Source organism: Anguilla anguilla, chromosome 16 (genome assembly GCF_013347855.1).
Source record: "Anguilla anguilla isolate fAngAng1 chromosome 16, fAngAng1.pri, whole genome shotgun sequence".
Taxonomy (NCBI): Eukaryota; Metazoa; Chordata; class Actinopteri; order Anguilliformes; family Anguillidae; genus Anguilla; species Anguilla anguilla.
In genome coordinates, this window is record NC_049216.1 from 7,541,373 (window position 1) to 7,560,950 (window position 19,578).

Sequence of the window (19,578 nt, forward strand, 5' to 3'; positions counted from 1 at the left end):
TTTCATTCTAATTTTTGAACTGTTTTTGGGCTGCGGTGAATTCAAAAATTGCCTCTGACTAGCTCTCTGACAAGGGGCAAATACATTTAGCCTAGTACTTGTACATTTCCGTGATATACAACAGTGCATTTCCTGTGGTTGTATATCACAGTTCTGCAGTACTGAGTATTTTATTGCATTATAATCCATGCAATAAAGCAAGAGAAGCTAAAACAATGAGGACTTCAACCTTTTTTAGACCAACCACGCATTCCATACCCTGGTTTATAATATCACTATGAAAATATCATACAGGGGCAGGTATTCCTATGTAAACATGTGTTAAGCAGAGCAAACCTCGGCCGTGAGCCAGACACAGGCAGCTGGACCCTGGAGCTTTGTCTCCTGCCCGTTTGTATCTATGCATTTCCGCCGCTAGAATCCCATTGGTTGTGTGAAAGCAAAAAGGGTTTCCAATGGAAACACTACCTGCGTGTACAGCTGTATTCATCGCTCAACACTCAGTCACCTCTCCAACTCCGGTGATCTATTCAGGTTTATTCTGGGCTACGCAAGTAGATTTTAAAGGCCATTTGCTATCGCTTTGTCACATGCTGGATGACACAATTGCCGGTCACAAGGAGCATCGAGTTTCCAATTGCTGATAGAGAGAAAGCGAGTTCTTTCCACAAGCGAATGAATAAACTATACTGTCCACCCTTCCCCCTCACGGGTTTCCGGGCACAAATAATAAACAAAAGCCACAAAGACAGAACAAACTGAAACATCAGCCACCCGGCTCCTCAGCCTTTCAGCCTAAATTGCTTTCCTTCTGCTCGGCTCGTTCTGTGACTCCATGCTCTGTCTGCGTGCAGATTTCCTGTCTCTTCACCGCAGAAAAAGACCGCACCTTTAAAGCTCAAATTTCTAAAATAGGAAACTGATACAATTTCCTTCTGATGAGCGCTGGCAGGCTAATGCATCATGACTGTTACGTGTATTGGATATTCACTTCCAGGTTCACTTGTGATTGGTGGCCATTTTAAAGTATACTCAATAAACACAGTCTCAAAATGACTCATGCCAAATCGTTCTGCAGTGGGCAATGTATTCAAGCACGCAATAAGCCCATCTAGTCTGACCATTTCAGACACAATCTGCTGCTATATCTGCGGGTGTGAGATGGAGGTGAACTCTGACCTTTATCTGCTGGTCTCTCCCGTCCACCTCCCCCTGAAGGACATCGATGACCTGAGTCTTCCCCAGGAGGACCTCCTCCTTCTCGTGCAGCTTCTGTTTCAGAGCCTTCAGGAGCTGAACAAACCGACCCAACATCCACATCGTCAAGAGAGCACATGGGGGGGTGGGGGGGGTGAACACAAACACATACGAGTTTACCCAACGCTAATGCATCAGTCACTAATGGGAAGGGAAGGGAGAGTAGTTCCAGCCCCGACTGTCATTTCATGAGCATATCTAACTGGAGCTTTGCAATGCATCTGAAGGTTTGCTTAACAGTAGTGTGGGCAAATTGGAGAGCCACAGAAGAATGTTTCACTACAAGTGTTTCAACAGGTGCTCATGGGCCATTCGTTACAAAAACAGTCTCAATGAAAAGGATCATAAGCAAGCGTAGATAAACGTAGATATGCGGCGATATGGCAGAAGGCAGTATTTTGAAGGCTACTGCCGGGGAAGAGCTTTACTTCCTGCTGTTCCCGCCCCAATGAAAGTCTTTAAAGTGGAGAAAGAGTCTGTTTACCTGTTCGAGATCAGCACTCGCGTCGGACTTTGCCGCCAACCGGAAGAGTTCCTGTTCGTGCTTCTGGTTTATTTCAGTCAACCGGTTGTCTTTTTCCAAAATTATGTCTTTGAATGTCTGAATCTGAAATGAATAAATTTAAAAAAACACAGAAAAAAAGCACAAAATCAACTTTCCCCTGCAAGAAAAGCATTTTCAGACATGCCACTTTTCAGAGCGAGACACCAATGAGAACCTACGTTCTGCTTGTACATGTTCTCTTTCTCTTCAAACTGCTCCTTCTCTTTGACCAGCAGCTCCTTCAGGCTCTCGGCCTGCTCCTGGAGGAGGCTGTACTTCTCCTCGCCATCCCCCACTTTCTTGGTCAGATTCTGCACCAGCATCTGGAGCTCTTGCAGGGAGCTCTCCTCCTTGGTTGACTGGGTCTGCGGGCGCAGCAAAAGGCGAGGATGTAACGGGAGAGTCACAGAGAAGGGTACCTGCAAGCTTGCGAGAAGAAGTCAGACCGTTCCGGAAAAGCCTTTCACCGTGTATGTATCGAGAAGCATCTGTACCCAACATGCAACTCTGCTTCGTCGGGGCCAAACAAAGTGGCGTCTCCTAGTCAAGTGCTTCCATGAGTTCTTTCATTTTCTATTTTTTTTTGTTGACACTTTCACATTAACCTAAAATCAGACTGAGTGGGGGGTTCACAAAAAAAGGCCTAATTACAGATTTCACCAGAGAGAAGGATGCTGACACACAGATATGTACTTTAAAGGAAAGATATGGAATATTTAATAATATGAAAAACTGAACTGTCTATTGACCTATAATGCGGCAGTTTAAAGAAAGTGGAAGTTACAACATACCAGTCATCTAAATATCCTCTTCACACCCAGCAGGATGTCTACATAATTACTATGACAACCACAAACATTCCAATTGTGAAGGGATCGATAAAATACAATAACACTGAATTAGGGTGCAGTTTTCATTCAAACTTCTTGCGAGCGCTTTGTGTGTTCAACCTGCACACACACACTGAAGGAACAGTTCACTTTCTGGAGGTAATGAGAGAGATCTTTGATACTAATGAAAGTTTCTGACCACCAGCTGGCTTTAAAATGGCTGGTATTTGGGCATTTGCAAGTTTGCGGTTGAAAAGCAAGCAAATGCACTTCAAGTAACTCCGAAGCAGATTTTACAGTGATGTTATGTTTCCAGAGGCTGAGCACAGGAACACAATTTTACAGTGTTTATTCACAATCGTGCTGGCACAGATGTTTCTGGCTGCAAAAAAATTATGCACACGTACAACAGCAGGAGGCATAACGTCACAGTACAATCTGCTTCAGAGTTCCTTGAAATGCATTTCCTTGCTTTAAACCGCAAACTCTACACCAACCATTATAAAGCCAGCAGGTCGTCAGCAACATATCAAATGTCAAAATTGTCCTTCAATGCACACAATAACTGTCAGGGCCAATCAAAAACACACACTGAAATTGAAATAATATTGATAAACTGCAGAAAGTGAACTGTCCCTATAAATGTGGGCCACCAGAATGCGAGTGTCCTCCTTGCCTTGTGCTCCTCAGCTGATTTGGGGAGGGCCTGGTCACCGGCACCTCCTCCTGCGGTCGACACCTGGAGGTCAACGATGTAGGCCTCCTTCTCGGCCAGCTTCCTGTCCCTCTCCACCAGCATGGCGTCCATCTCCTCCCCGCGCTGCCGCTGGGCGTCCAGCTCGCTGGTCTGAGGGAGACGACGCGCGCGTTTTAATCCTCCGACCGTTTTCAATGCAGGCGATGCCCTAGAGCAAGGATCATCAACTCTGGCCCTCGAATCCAAATCCAGCCCTGCTTTTCTTTTCTCCTGGGTAATTAGTGCTACTGATTGGCCAGAATGTCTTCACACCTGACTCCCAGGCAAAGGGAGGGTGGAAAACCAGCAGTTCTCGGCCCTCGAGGACCGTGAGTTGCTGATCCCTGCCCTAGAGCTCTTAACCACTCACAGTCTATGTTCATCCATGTCATAGCTTTAATGCAACTGCTTTAAGGTAAGTTATACTGGATGCAAACAGCAGCTCCTCCTCATAAACGATATGTAAACTGTACCAGTGGGGCTGGCCATCATGTCAGACTGTGTGTACACAGGGACCAGTGATCAATTTTTCCTTATTGATCAGGAAGTGCTGATTTTCACACCGCAAATGCCTCTTGGGTCCTGCTATCTGTTCCCAAAGGGCAAAAGCTCTTTGTGTCCGTGCTCACGAAGTTCTCTACCTCTGGTTGACACATTAGCGTCTGAAAATAAGTATTTCCTCATTACTCATATGGCAAAACTTGAGAGTAAGTGAGATCACCATTGAGTTGGCAAGAAAAATGTAGTTTCCACTAAATTGGGGAATTTTCCCTGACATTTTAAGGACAGCAAGGCATCAGACCATTTTTCACGCCTTTTCCACAACTTTCCAGGAAGACTATATTTCAAAGGGTTTTCAAGAACTGACCATGTAAACCCTGGTGATAACAAAGCGCAACTACCAAACACCGGCGCTGAGGCAGCCAATAGGAGAGCGCCTGCAGTCCGTGGTCATAGCGACGCACGGGGAGAAGGAGGCGGGGGAACCGCACCTTGGTTCTGAGCTCCGCCTCCCTCTGGGAGAGCTGCTGCTCCAGCTCCTCCACCTTCTTCTTCAGGAGCAGGATCTTCCCCCGGCTCGCCGAGGAATGTTCCGGGTCCCCATCGCCCCCGGCCTGGGACAAAGCGTACGGATAAATACCAGCAACCCCCCCCCACAGCACTGTGCATCGACTCGCATGCGTGCTCCAGTGAATAACCGGTCACCTGACCGCCTCTCACCTTTCGGCTGTCGGACTTCGCCTCCTTGCCAGACGGAGGCTGCTGTTTCTTCAGCTCCTCCAGCTGAGCGTTCAGGGAGGTGACCTTCGCGCGGTTCTGAAGCCTCATTTTGGAGAGCTTGGCCTCGCAGGCGTCCTTTTCTGCCTGCGGATAATACGGCAGACGCGTTTTCAGTTTTTTAAAAAATGACAAAGAATATTCTGCGCAAGCGAAAACGTACTGTGTGACAGGTGCAAGACAAGGAGTCAGCAGAGTTAATAAAATGATGGTCCCACCCACAGTTATGACACAACAAATGACATTATATATGTTACAGGCCTAAATTCTACTGAAGTATTAAGGATGTACGCTACATTTCCAAAGGAATGCGGACACCACTTCTAATTAGTGGTTTTGGCCATTTCAAACACACCCATTGCTAACAAGTGCTTAAAATCAAGCACAGCCATCTCCATTGACAAACATTGGCAGTAGAATGGGTCATACTGAGGAGCTCAGTGACTTTCAACATGGCACTGTCCTGTCACAGGATGCCACCTTTCCAACAAGTCAGTTCGCCAAATTTCTGCCCCGATAGAACTGCCCCAGTCAACTGTTAGTGCCGTTATTGTGAAGTGGAAATGTGCAGGAGCAACAACAGCTCAGCCGTGAAGCGGTGGGCGACACAAGCTCACAGAACGGGACCGCTGAGTGCTGAAGTGTGTAGCACGTAAAAAATCATGTTCTCAGTTGCACCACTGACTACAGATTTCCAAACTGCCTCTATAAATGTCAGCAAAAGAACTGCTCATCGAGAGTTTCATTAAACGGGTTTCCATGGCCGAGCAGCCGTACACAAGCCTAAGGTCAACATGCGCGATGCCAATACACCGCCATTGGACTCTGGAGCAGTGGAAACACGTTCTCCGGTGTGATGAATCACGCTTCGCCATCTGGCAGTCTGACAGACGATTCTGGGTTTGGTGGAATCCACAGCGGCAACTGTGCTAGCTGGAATAATGCCAACTGTAAAGCTTGGTGGAGGACGAATAACGGCTTGGGGCTGTTTTGCATGGCTTGAGCTAGGCCCCTTAGTTCCAGGGAAGAGAAATCTTAATGCTACAGCCTACAATGACACTCCCGAGAACTGTGCGCTCCAAACTTAGTGGCAACAGTTTGGGGAAGGCCCTTCCTCTACCCAATCAAACACCTTCGGGATGAACTGGAATGCCGACTGCGAGCCAGACCTTACGGCCAACATCAGTGCCCAACCTCATTAATGCTCCTCTGGCTGAAAGGAAGCCAATCCCCGCAGCCATGTTCCAAAATCTCCTGGAAAGCCTTCCCAGAAGAGTGGAGGCTGTTACAGCAGAAAAGTGGGGACCAACTCCATATTAATGGCCATGGCTTTGAAATAAAATGTTCAACTAGCACATATGGGTCTACAGGTGTCTACACTTCTGAAAATGTAGTGTATGTATTTTGTATGTATTCTTGTGAGGGCACAGTACAATCATGATTACTGCTTTTCAGTCAATAAAATAAATTGGGAGAGTAAAAATGTATATGTTCAACGCATTTTTCACCCATGACATTCAGAACGAGCCTACAGCACATCTACTCAAGAAAATCCATGACTTCAATGATACGTTCCAGCTTTGGGAATAGCTGCTGCAAAACACCTGAGAATACAAGAAATGCACCCTGTGGTCCAGACCGCCCCAGGGTCTAACACACACTGTGGTCCAGACTGCCCAAGGGTATAACGCACTCTGTGGTCCAGACCGCCTCAAGGCTGAAGGCGCTGGACCACCTCCCTCCAGACTGCGACCTGCTTGAAGGTCAGCCCCCCGGTTTTCTGCACGCTCCCGCTCGCGTACCTTGAGCTGCTCGTCCTTGGCGCCGAGGGCGGCGTCCTTCTCCCGGATGAGCTCCTTCAGCTGGGCCGCCAGCTGCTCCGTCTGGGCCAGCCGCTCGGCCACCTCAGCCAGGGACTGGCTGCCGGAGGCCTCCCTGGGCGCCGGGGCCTGGGGGGGGGGTTTAGTTGGGGATTAGCGAGGGGGAGAGAAACAAGAGGTCCCATCGGAAGCCTGCCTAAAATCCTGCCGGCTCAGCGCCCTCCCTAAACCCCCTCCACCCCTCCAGGCAAACATCCGCCCCTGCGGGTACGGCCCTCAGGGGATCAAGTCGACCCCACTACAACTACAGCGTGCCCACAGTCTGACTTCGCCACACTTTGGGACAGGGAGAATCGCCCCTGTTAAGGATGGCGACTAATAACCGTGACTTTGCATGAAGACTGGGGAACCGGTTTCAAACCAATGCCATTGACATGGGGTGCTACAGAAGTCTCAGCTCAAGTGAAACAGCACAGCAAAAAAAAAAAGAAGAGCTAATCGGGGTCTTTTAAGCATCGCCGCTGGACTTTAATACCCGTTGCTCACACTTACCCCTGGAGCCTGGCTGGACTCATCGTTGGCGAACCACTTCAGCATGGCTTACACTGGGGTCCTGTAAGGCAAAGACGACGGTCCGCGTAAAGCATAAAAAGTCCTTCCCCACATTTTTCATTAAAGAGCAGTTGTGCGCGCTGGTTCGGCATCTGACAAATTATAAATCCCAGTCCACCACAACTTAAAAACCCCTTGAAATACAATTTTTCATCATTTACACACTATCTACAACATAGGCTATGAAACTAAGCCTATTTCATTTGTTACATTACATTATCGGCATTTAGCAGACGCTCTTATACAGAGCGACTTAACTTTTATCTTTGCATCCATTTATACAGCTTGATATATACTGAAACAATGCAAGTTAAGTACTTTGCTGAAGGGGAGAACAGACCATTGACCTTTAGGTAACAAGACCAGTTCCATACTCATTATACTACACTACCGACTAGCAGTGTAGTATAATTCAGCAGAGGTTTCAAATGAGTTATTTTCTAATCCTGAAACCAAGTGCTTATACTGTGAACTGCAGGAGTATTTAGAACTGGTCATTTGGAGACCATGCTTACCGTACAATTACCTCAACATTTACACCTTAACCAATCATATGGGCAACTTGAAAAAAAATATCCATACAGACTGAATACTCTGACAGACCTCTAGAACTCATATATCACATACTTTGTACCAAAAAAATATTTTTTGAAAATAAAAGTAAACGCACATTTTTATCTTGAACTATTCAAATTATTGGAAAAAAGTGATTACAGAGTCTTGAAAACAACAACATAGGCTGTGAGATACAGACAATACAACCATATCAGCAACAAAACCTTCACGTAGAAGTGTAGAAGAATGTCAACAACATCAAGCCAAGCAATGAGGCAAGGTCACGCAACATTTGACACTCCAATCAATCACGGCTTTAATTTTTATACTTCATAGCTTTGTAAACTTTATGAATATGAAATTTGGAAATGGTAGGAGGGGTCTTATATTGCTCGCAAAACATGTATTTCACGTTTAACCCTTAGCACCGAGTCTCCACCCACGAAAAGAATGCAGTCTCTACTGTTGAGACTAATCACAGGTCACATGTTCCACTACATCGAGTCTTCACGCATGAACGGTGAACGGTAAACATGAACACGGGAATCGGTGCTGCCAAGCTGGTACTTCATTCTATGATATACCTTAAGCTTAAAAAAAAAACTTGTAAATGAAAATACTGATTTATGCCTTCATCGTGATTTAAAAAAATACCTTCAAAAAAGTTAATAAAAAGTGTACAAGCATGTCGACTGACAGAAAACGAGAATATGAAAATAAAAGAACAGACCGTCCTCCTTCCACTCCCAAAAGGCACCGATATACCTTCAGCTAAAACAAGGGTTAAAGCACTATGGCTTTAATTTCAATGCAAATACTACTGGAGACACTGTATAGACTAAACCTCAAGGCTTCAAATGAATGAACTCTGATTGGTATATCCGTACTGAGAATGAAAAAATAAAGATGTCCTGAGGAGTCCGCATAAGGTGATTTACACCAAAATGCTAACATCTTTTTCAGAACCGTGATGCCTGCCCAAATGTTTCAACGCGTTCATCGGACCAAGACAAACGCACGCGCACAAAGCGCTGGAGTTACCACTGTCTCAGAATCTGACGCAAATCTCCCAATCGAAACGGTGTCCTCTTCAACTACATTGCCGTCGTTTGATAATGGTTCACACTTGAATGCGGCCATGTCCTACTCTAATTATGTCCCATTCATCAAAATCAGCTACCCGAGGACATTTGCAGGCACCGAGTTTCAGTTTTGGCAGACTAGTTTGGCAGCCAGCATACGCAATAAATATTCGCTCCACTGGCCACCAATAACGCAGTCACGACAAGCCTGACCCAACATCCGAGTTTCCCCTTCAAATCGTAATCAGTTTCATCGTATGCAGAAAAAGGCTTATGCTAACGTAAACCTGTTTGAATATGAACATCCAAAGAAGTTTCATTTGCGTCCAATGCGACACATAGGCTTGGACGCGAATTTCTGAACCGTCCTGCTACCTGGCCAAGTTCCATTATTGGGTGGGACTCCTGCTAAACCAGCTAATCGAAGTAACATGTCTGAAATCAAATACTAGCGGTCATAACCCTTCAGTCGGCCCAGGAATCAACACGGGACGCACAGTCCGGCCTGTTGGTAAACTGACTGATATTAACGTAAGTTCGCCAAAACGTCAAGATGATCGACTAGCAACAATCCAGCTAACATCACGAGCTAGCTAAGAAACTGGTGTTGACGCTAATGATTAGAACCAAAACACACTTAGTCAAAGAGGCGAACTAGCAGCTACCGGTTTATCACCGTGTCAAACAAGCTCCCCGCCTCAGGCACAATTAGCTAAAGAGCATCCTAAATCTTCAGGTTTACCAAAAGACATAAAACCACATACCAGCTAGCCAAATGAAACGCAATCAAAGCCCCAACCACTGCCTTCCAGGACTAGCTAGCTAGCGTTAGTCATACACGAGTGAGGTTCTCATCAACATGTACTTAAACTAGCACGCAATCGGTGAAAAATCCCAGATAACTTCAGTAATTAGGTTGCGCCATCAGCTAACACTGCAGCGTAATAATACGCTGGATAGTCTAATCATGCTTAGCCTATGTGCATTTGCCAAGTAGCTAGTTAACTAGTCTAATGCAGCTGGCGGTTGCTAGCAGGATACCAAGCTGCTTTCAGTACCATTGTAAACCAACATAGAATGCATGCCAGACATGTGTACAGTAACATTATCTTTAGTCTAGCTAACGAAACATTAAACCTAGCACCAAGGCCAAAACGTTATTAAGAGCAACGCACCGTGTTTAGCTACATTAGCTAGCTGCGTAGCCAGAGGTAGCTAGCCTAATATACCTGCAATGTTTAGCTCGCCAGCTAACATACCAAATCAGGTGAGATATGATGACAACGAATTACAGTTGATGTTACCTGGCTAATGCGTCATAAAGATGGTATTACAACTCCTTTCGAGTATTACAAGGAAAACGCACATTTGTTTAGTTATTACTTTACATGTTTATAAAGAGACTGCTGTCAGCTGCACAATTATCCTTCGGCCATCTTCGTCAGGTGAACAAACAACAGAAGAAGCCAATGCTGACGAGGCACGTATGCGCAGTGACGTCACGTACTGGTTCTGCTGGTAGACGTGTGTGCGGGAAAAAATAAAATAAAATAAATAAATAAATAAATAAATATAATTCATTTTTTTCTGTATTCTGTACCACACAACTGTATAACTTAAGTACTGTAGTTTGTATAGATTAGCTACATGTGATCAACAGAGTTCTATTCTATATTAACGAAAGACCGGGATTTCGTATGATTTCCACAGATCTGCGATCAATTACTTTGGGAGTGAATGCGGACGATGCAACATTTAGGTTTGTCTGGTCAAAATATTTTTATACTGTCTATGGGTCAAATGCTCAGAAAGTTCAGTGGTGAAATGTCGAAGAACGCGCAGGCGTGGGTTTTCTGCATTTTTCTACATTCTATGCCGGTTTTCTGTTCTCTAATCCCTCTAGTGGCTGGACTGTACAACTTTTCCTCCACTTTCCTTCCATTGATTTTAATTCTGAATTTACCAACATTAATGGTGATAACGATTTCCCATCACTTCTTCAGATTTATTCTACAGTTTAAAACACAGTTTGGAATATAATACAACATTTTTAGAAGCTTTTTTGCTGGTCCCAAAACTAAGTTAGCTGTGTTACCCATATCATCTGATGTTATAAACAGAGGTGAAAAATCAGGTTCAGAAATTAGATGTCCTCCCCAGTATTTTGTTCCGATCGCCTGGATTGGCTAATTAGCACAATTCTTCAGCCAGGAGGTAGAACTAATGAGTGAAATCAGCTGGCTGAGTTGGAAGAAACATGACTTCTACTTTCGGTCCTGTGGATTTTCTACGTCTGGTTATACATTTTAAGTCTGGCATCATCCATTCGTTGTAGTTTCCGGTCAAGGCTGATGTAACACTGGCGAACGAAACATCTCTGCCCATGTGGAATATTTTATGACTTCAACTGAAAATCAATTCATCGTCTTTATTAGTAACAAAGTGGACATTACTACACCCTGTATGACATAATATATTATATGGTAGACGGTAACTTACTTTATAAATGGATCTGTCCTTGTGTCCAAAATTGATTTTATTGTGTGAAACATGGTTTTCTTTCCTGTTTGGTGCTCAATTGTTACATGTTATATACCCACACTCCAGTGAGCAGTTTGGTTCAGGAGATGTGTGTGAATAGTAGACATTAAAATGAGTGAGGTAAATGCATAAATAAAAATTATATGAATTACAGTAGCTATGTTGTATTTTTTATTCTCTTTATGTGAAACGTTCATGTATAGGTCTCCTATGTTATCTGGAATGTAACTGCTGAACTAGCAAGTGATAAGTTGCTCAAGACTCTCCATCAAAGCCATAAAATTGCTTCACATTTCCCAATACAAGCATTTTGTTTCACACAGTTGTACTTGATTGTGTGTCCACAACCACATCCACATGGGAGGGGAGACATGCACAGCGAGACATCAAGAAGATATGTCAGATCAGTAAAGAATTGTTTAAAAAGGACATAAAGAAATGTTAAAAAAAATAAAAAAAAATCGGGGACAAAATGATGATAAACACTCAGAAATAATATTTAGTTATGTTAGACAGTTCTCCTACCGTAATGGGCAGTATTTATGAAAAGAATGGAAGCAGTACTTCTAAAAAACAGAGTCTAGGCATTGTGCTGTTGTAGTAAAAAAAAAAAAAAACAACATTGACAGGATGCTGTGATATAGCAGAAGGTTAAGAGCACAAATCAAAGGAAGTTGTATTGATGTACAATGTCATTTTCAAATCACACTTTAGAGTACTGTGAGCAGATATGGGCATCATCACACTACCCTGAAAGATAAAGAAGACCCCTAGGAAGTTGGCTCCTGGAATTGAATATAAAGGTTTTAAGAAAATACTTAAGGGACTTCATCTAATCAAGTTTACTAACTAAAATGAAATTACAGGAATCTGACTGAGGTTTTAAAATTCATACAAATGATTAACAAGGTGAAGTCTAATCTATTTTTCAGGTTGAACTCTGTCAGTAGAACAAGGCAAAATAGGTGGAAATCAGAAAAAGTTAAATTCGACACAAATATCAGGTAGTATTTAATTACAGAGTTATCTGCAATGTGTACAATAGCTTGCCAGGTCATGTAGTAGATGCTTTGAAGTCCAGGCTCCAGACACTCTCTAGTTTGTACAGCGACAACCATTTTGTCATTACGTGTTCTTATGTTCCTTATCCGTGAAAATAATATTTACACAGAATCTGACACAGACAACAATGAAGCATACATTTAAATGATTTATTTTATAGTAGCCAACATTGTTCAGTCCATACCACACCAAGTTGTACCAAGTTGTAATGAACTAGTCTGAAATAACAGATAAATGTGAGAACTAGCTGATTGACCTCTGATTAACTCTCTTCTGGCTGGACTACCGGCATCTGCCATCAGACCCCTGCAACTCATTCAGAATGCAGCAGCTCGTCTGGTCTTCAACCTCCCCAGACACTCTCACGTCACTCCCCTGCTCACTACCCTCCACTGGCTGCCTGTTATAGCTTGCATCAAATTTAAAACATTGGTCCTAGCATACCAGGCAGTCAAGGGATCAGCCCCAGCATACCTCCACAAGATCTTCAAACCCTACATGCCAGCCAGACCCCTCTGTTCCGCTACCTCAGGACGCCTGGCACCACCCCCTCTTCACACCTGCCCTTCCCGAACACGTCTCCTGTCTGTTCTGGCCCCACGATGGTGGAATGACCTCCCCGTGGAGGTCAGAACAGCTGAGACACTGACCCACTTCAAACGACGACTGAAGACTCACCTCTTCAGGCTGCACTTCTCCCCATCCCTCCCTACCTCCCTGTAATCTCTTAATTGACTAAGCTTAGGGTTGTAACTAGGTAGCTGTTTTGCAGGTGACTTAGTTAATGCAATTGTCTTAATTACTGCTTGTATTTTTAAATAGACTGTGTTGTTGCTGTTCTCCTTTGTGTTAGTGTTAATCAGTTTAACCTTCAGGGTCCAAGTTGAACTATGCAGTTGTTCCCTGCACTTGGAACGGTACTTCTCTCTAGGGGTTTCGACATACTTGTTCCTGGTTATGGTTATACACTTTGTTGTACGTCGCTCTGGATAAGAGCGTCTGCCAAATGCCTAAAATGTAATGTAAATGTAATGGACACGTAGTGGAAGCAGAAACACCGGGGGTATTCAAGGCCCAGCGTGATACAGTGTTAGATACTATCTAGCTTTTAGGTAAACTAAGCATTAAGTGCAGTTTAGTGGTAGGAATAGACGAGCAGTGTTGGGCTGAATGGCCTGTTCTCGTCTTACATTATGTTATGTTATGTTATGTTATGTTAGCTGCTATATAGGCATTCAACTTAGTTTGCAAGTTCTCTTTTCATTAATACTTCAAGGTCTGCCATATTTGTACCCAAAAGGCCATTACTTTTTCTGGAACATGACCCATTCTTCAGTTCTTATCTTAAAGGCACCCCTGTAGGCACTCTAACTGAAGTAATCAGTGGCGAACGGTCGATGAAAGACACCACCAGTTATACAATTAAGGACAAACTGAAAAGCTCATTGGTTCCAGTCTCGAAACCAGGAATGCCCAGTCTAAACAGAAAGTTCAACTCAGCGTTAAATCATGTGATTCAAATTTTATAGGTCTTAACTGAAGACCATAGTTAGTTCATTAGTTGAATTCTAAAGCTGGAACAATACACCAGTCCTTCTTTGGTAAGGCTGGACATCCCCGTGGGGAATGAATTACTGATTGAGATGATTTAGGTACTGCAAGTTGTCTGCTTGACAAGTGGTTTCAGAAAGTCTCTATTGACCTCCGTGTTGTAGGACAGAACTACACATTGAAGAAAGAATTTGGAACATGTATGGCCAGTAAGCACAGGTGGATTGAAGCATGTTTTCAGCACTTACAAGACAATGATTCTCTTTGTTACATAAAGACAGACAGGCATTTAACCCTCCCATTAGACATTATAATCTGAAGTATATATAAACATATGGTTATAAATGTTATGAGGGCAGTGTAGCATAGTGGGTAAGGAACTATGCTTGCAGGAACTATGTTTCGGCTTGTAACCGAAAAGTCATAGGTTTGATTCCTGGGTAGGACACTGCCGTTGGACCCTTGAGCAAGGTACTTAACCTGCACTGCTTCAGTATATATCCAGCTGTATAAAATGGATACAATGTAAAATGCTATGTAAAAGGTTGTGTAAGTCACTCTGGATAAGAGCGTCTCCTAAATAAGTGTAATGTAACGTTACCCAATTGTTTGCCCTCATTGAGGATGAGGGCTATTTTAGTACACAATATCTTAACACATGGTCCTATCCAGGATGGCTCACATTAACTTTTGCCAGTTTCCTTCACAGCAATATCCACAGAACAGTTCAGTTTTCAGTTATGTTATGCAAGCAAGAAATTAATTTGAGGGGCTTGGGGAACATTGCCATCATAATGGTACGTCGCAACCAAATTGGAATCTTCCTCGAGTGTTCCGGAAACTTTTCGAGTTAGCTGGTTACAGAGCAGGGATTCCTGGTCTTCTGCAAACATAAGCCAGATCGCTTGTGTCCAAGAATCAACACAACACCGTTGGGATGGATTCCTCTCTTCCTTACTTCATGGCTTTGTGTAAAAACATTTATATAGTTTTTCCCTCAGACTTTTTCTGTGTTCATGGCCAAGATTTATTTTCCATTTGTTAAAAAGTGTTGATAGTGTTGTCTTCTGGCCAGCCTTGAAATTATACTGTCTTCACAAAGTGAAATTGAAGAGCTGTAAGTTCATTTACTGAGGTTAACATGTCTATTGCTTTGCCTTGCTTTCCAAGTTTTCTTCAGGGCTGTTTTTTTTTACAGTTCTTTTTTTGCATTTCTATAAACCACTCACACGGTTTCAAATCCAGTGTAAGGTGATCTAAAACCCATGAATCCTTCTGCGCTCCCTCCAAAAACTCCTCGAGTGAAATCTGACCTAAAGAAACAGACAGCAGATATGTCATTTAAATCACAATACCCAATTACCTAGACATGAGCAATCTCTATGCCAATACAGAGGTGCATTTTGGCTTTCAGCATGAAAGGAGGAGTTTTTACAGTTTCCATTTTTTTTATGGATCTGCCCCTTTTTTTCTCTCAATTATTAATGTCCGACTGTTATTCCTAGGCCCATCCTCAACTCAGCATCTCTGCAACTTCAATTTGGGACTGTGAAGACAAGTATACCCTCTCCTCCAAAACATGTGATGTCACCAACCAACTTATTTTTATTCTGTGGTTCCCAAGTTGAGCTTGCACAGACAGAGTCAAAGGATGACCCGACAGACCAGAAGGGTTTGCTGGTGGGTAATGAGACAAGGTTGTCTCCACTAACTACATCCCTCCCACCCTGGGTGATAATAGAGTCAATTATGCATCGCCCTGCAGAGCTGCTGGCCGTGGCTGGCACTGGATTTGTCCGTATTCGATACAGATTTGTTGGGGCCCATTCGCACACTAGAGCAGTGCCCTCACCGGATAAGCCAATCAGCCGGCTGAATAAGTTTAACAGAAGCATCACAACATTTAATCAACACAAGAATATTATTAATGCCAGTCAACGAATGGCTCACTTAAATCTATTAAGATGATTTCATTATATTTTTAAAAATTATTTAACTGCACATAATTTCAAGGACATTTGTAGCCATTTATTTATACAATATCAAATAACATGGCATACAATTTATGAAAACTGCTATGTGCATGGTCCAATCAACAGCAAAACAGAAATATACACAGTTAATCTAAGGATTCACAGAATGTAGGTATGAATTAACATTTTTTAAATAAATAGAATTCACAAATTCTGTCCTGGGGATGTACTGTGTGGTGGTTTTCATTCCAAACAAAAATGCAAGGGATATTTAATTGATCTCCAGAATGAATGAGCCATTTTCAATAAGCTGCCTTATAGAACCACATAGACCATATGTGTATATATCTATGCATTTACATATATACAACGACTTGCTGTTATTTGGTAACACATTTTTTTTTGCACAACAGCTTCATACTAGCTTCACTAGTTAATCATAAAGGGGTTTTGTACAAACAGTACAAAACCCCTTTATGAACACAGCGTAAACATTCACAAATGCTCATGTACATAACCACAACTAAGAATATTGGGTGCTATGCAACCACTGCAGAAAGCACCATGTGCCCATCTGCAGCTGACAAAAACATTTGTGTACTTCTTATGAAGATGCTATGTAGCACTTATGAATGATTTATATAACCCTTATGAATGAAATTCTACCCAGGGAAGTACTACCCAAAGAATTTTCCTTCTGTATGAACTAGGACATTGATTAGACCCTCACCAACTTATCAGTGTATCACTAACACATTACATTGTGCTTGCCTAGATAAATACCTTTCACCTTACCCTAAACACCATCGAAAAGGAGAAATACTGCAACATATGTGAAAATATTGCGAAAAACATATTGCACAGTAGTATACTTCGAAGGCAGAAAGCTGTAATAATTTATAGATTTGCCCATATATTGTGAAGGCGTGCAGTATCTTAAAATATTAACTTCAACATATTTTCTGCTTTTTCTAATTCCATGAGGGCAACGTGTTATGAAAGAAAAATTGTGCCTGGTGAAATATGTCAAACTTTCACCCTGCCCAACTGGTGGAGCAATTTGTGCTCAGCATTTTCCATGAAACACATGAAAAAGCATGTTTGCTGAAACACAACTGTTCTATAATAGTGAACACTGCACACACACACACACACACACACACACACATATATAATTCCTGATCTTGGTCCAGCCATTAAAAAACTATAGCTGCAATACCTGCTCCAAGCTCAGCAATCTTACTAATACTCTTCTCAGAAAGGGAAGCATTTCAAGTTCTACCTATAGGATCACACAGTGTATGTGCTATACGTATCTATGCATTTATGCACAACTGTACATGTTTATTCAAAAACTTGTTAATCAAATAGACCAGGTGATTTGGTGACATTTTCTTTGTACAACGCCTTCATAAGTAGCAGTGTAACACTAAATAGCAGCACATAGCATAGTACACAGTATAGTACAAGCACAGCATGAACATTCACAAGATGTTACATCAAAATCACCCACCGTCTTTATTTACATCAAGGTGATCGAATATTCTGTTGCATATTTGGTCAGGTGAGAGAGGTTCACTTTCAGCTTCACCATTTTGCTTCTTAATTTCGCAAATAATCTGGAAAGCAGATAAAACAGCAAAATAAATGGCAGTTTATTCTGTAGCATCTACTGATGGAGGCCCATTGTTCTGAATATGTCACTCAATGTCTTACAATATTTTACTAGCCACTCACATTCCTGAGGCTATTGTATCACGAACAGCCTCTGAAGCTGGTTGATGTACAATACATTTGTTTAGTTTCTCTCTTTAAAAAAACAAAAGGGAATCCAACGGTTAATTTAACCATAGCAGAAACTGAATATAGGGCTATTTCCATAACAAGGAAATACCTTGCTATAAGTATTTCATCCCGAAATGTGGTAACTGTATCTGAAATCCCTACCCCGTCTGGGTACGGATGAGCTGTTCAATCCAAGAAACTTTTGACCCCTGAAGTAAATTGGCTTTAGCCTGCAAAGCCAGGGTAGGCTTTCAAAGAAGCAATTATGCTTATGATTCTTTTGTAACACATAAGAAAGGCAGAATGGCGTTCTCTGCATTTACTTAAGCCTATGTGTTGAAAAGATGAACGGTCAATCAATGTACAAATATAATGTACTAATTCGAATAGGCAGGTGGCCACTGAACCCTAAGGACAAAGTTGACACAAGGTATTCATTTCATTCATGGTAGTTTATACCTTTGTTGATGCGTTGAAAATCATTATAAACCACAACAAAAATATCTCTACAGTGAACGGCAATAAAGCCATTCACAAATGAAGCATTAATGTTTCTGGCTTACCCTGATAATATTTCTCACTTCGCGTTTGTCAAGACGTCCATTCCCATCTCTGTCGTAGACCTTGAACGTCCACTTCAGCTTATCTTCAAGTTTCCCCCGTAGAACAAGGTGCACTGCTGCCACATATTCCAGGAAGTCTATAGTATTGTCCTAGAAAATACGTTGACTTGGTATCGTTACATTTGGTCGAAACCTTGTACATGTACATGTACAGACGATATTCTAAATCATCCTTCGCAAACAGTTGTGGTGCTATACTCACACTATAAAACTGTCCCGAATGTAGTTTACTCAGGACACGTGCCGCATAACTCTTAAATAGGCTACTATTGACTAGACTAGTTTTCTGTTTAATAGTTATACAATTCTAATGCTGACCCAAATAAACGTTTTCAATGAGCAATACATTACCTTATTAGCGTCAAATGAACGGAACAAGTTTTCCATATATGCACATTCCTCTGCTGACGACTCGCTAGTGACTCCAAAGATTTTTTTGAATTCGTGCAAATGCAAATTTCCACTGGGGCATTCGCTCGCAAATTTCTTGTACAGCTCTTGAATCTGAGACATTTCCACCTGTTCGTCCGCATCGCTTTGCGTCTGCCCCATTGTTTCACCGGGTGGCGGCGGTATTCTTGGTGAACAGCATCGGGAGAATAAAGATGCTTTGATTCGAGTAAGCTCAAAATTCGAGTAAAACTGGATGTTTTCGAGACTTTCCTGAAGAAAGCTGTGCGACCACGACCCGGACAATCGCCTTAGCTTGCAGCTCTTCGCTGCAGTAATCGTTCATGGTGAACGTTATTCTTAGCCAGCGAACACAAATCCAATTTCGAGTTCAGTTCAGTCATCCAGTCCTAATCCAACAACTGACCTTTGCCTTTTATTAAAGGGACCGATTCCACGGAGTGCAGTCCACGTTTTAGATGTTTTCGATTGTTGGCTACGGTAGGCCTAAAACTGAAATAATAATAATAATAATAATAATAATAACGAATCGTATTAATATTTCATTGTATACGTAGGCTTACACTCAAAAATTAATGCTTGGATTTACATAATAGGCCTACAATGTAGGCTACTTAATCAGTTGGAGGTCTATAGCCAATGATATTGTGTGCAACCACTGTCTATAATTTTATGAAATGCAACCATTCGTTTTTTGAGTGTAGGCCTATCATCACATCATGTTAAGAACAGAAAGGATGTCTGGTAATGTTCCATGAGCTGTAATTAATGTTGTGCTTGTGTCATTACTGTGTTAAGTAGTTGGATGGTGACCCCACCCCTCCGCCCCACCTCCCTTCAAAATGCAGGAATGATAGTATTAGCCGTTGATTTTACATTAGTTCCAGTGAATATCTTATGATTGTGTCACTGTAGTGT

The 19,578-nt window shown here is 42.5% G+C and overlaps 2 protein-coding genes across 8 annotated transcripts in view; both read right to left on the reverse strand.

The window, feature by feature from the left end:
* The window catches only part of si:ch211-220f16.2 (golgin subfamily B member 1), a 40,319-nt gene extending 30,148 nt beyond the window's left edge, over nt 1-10,171 (reverse strand). For 5 of the 7 annotated variants that reach the window (XM_035395976.1, XM_035395972.1, XM_035395975.1 and 2 more), the window contains exons 1-9: nt 10,019-10,171; nt 7,018-7,078; nt 6,448-6,594; nt 4,589-4,732; nt 4,360-4,482; nt 3,308-3,478; nt 1,981-2,166; nt 1,742-1,864; nt 1,180-1,293 (exon numbers count right to left, since the gene is read on the reverse strand). In XM_035395976.1, the coding sequence (XP_035251867.1) occupies nt 1,180-1,293; nt 1,742-1,864; nt 1,981-2,166; nt 3,308-3,478; nt 4,360-4,482; nt 4,589-4,732; nt 6,448-6,594; nt 7,018-7,062 (1,053 nt within the window). In that variant the 5' untranslated portion in view covers nt 7,063-7,078; nt 10,019-10,171. Of the gene's footprint in view, nt 1-1,179; nt 1,294-1,741; nt 1,865-1,980; nt 2,167-3,307; nt 3,479-4,359; nt 4,483-4,588; nt 4,733-6,447; nt 6,595-7,017; nt 7,079-9,889; nt 9,909-10,018 lie in introns of those variants that run through there. The other 2 variants (XM_035395973.1, XM_035395974.1) reach the window with 2 other exon arrangements.
* Nucleotides 10,172-14,353: 4,182 nt separating this feature from the next.
* LOC118215497 (guanylyl cyclase-activating protein 2-like) lies at nt 14,354-19,028 on the reverse strand. The gene is made up of 4 exons (XM_035396367.1): nt 18,601-19,028; nt 18,190-18,339; nt 17,355-17,460; nt 14,354-15,181 (listed from the first exon to the last, which is right to left on the reverse strand). Exons 1-4 carry the CDS (start codon nt 18,799-18,801, stop codon nt 15,045-15,047), a joined length of 594 nt encoding a protein of 197 aa, XP_035252258.1. The 5' UTR covers nt 18,802-19,028; the 3' UTR covers nt 14,354-15,044.
* Nucleotides 19,029-19,578: the final 550 nt, after the last annotated feature.

Bases quoted from the DNA above. Each gene is read 5' to 3' on its own strand.
- LOC118215497 (XM_035396367.1), bottom strand. From the start codon at position 18,801: ATGGGGCAGACGCAAAGCGATGCGGACGAACAGGTGGAAATGTCTCAG. The intron at 18,340-18,600 runs GTAATGTATTGC...CGTATTTTCTAG, and splicing joins GTTCATTTGACGCTAATAAG to GACAATACTATAGACTTCCT. The intron at 15,182-17,354 runs GTGGGTGATTTT...CTGTTTCTTTAG, and splicing joins CCTTGATGTAAATAAAGACG to GTCAGATTTCACTCGAGGAG.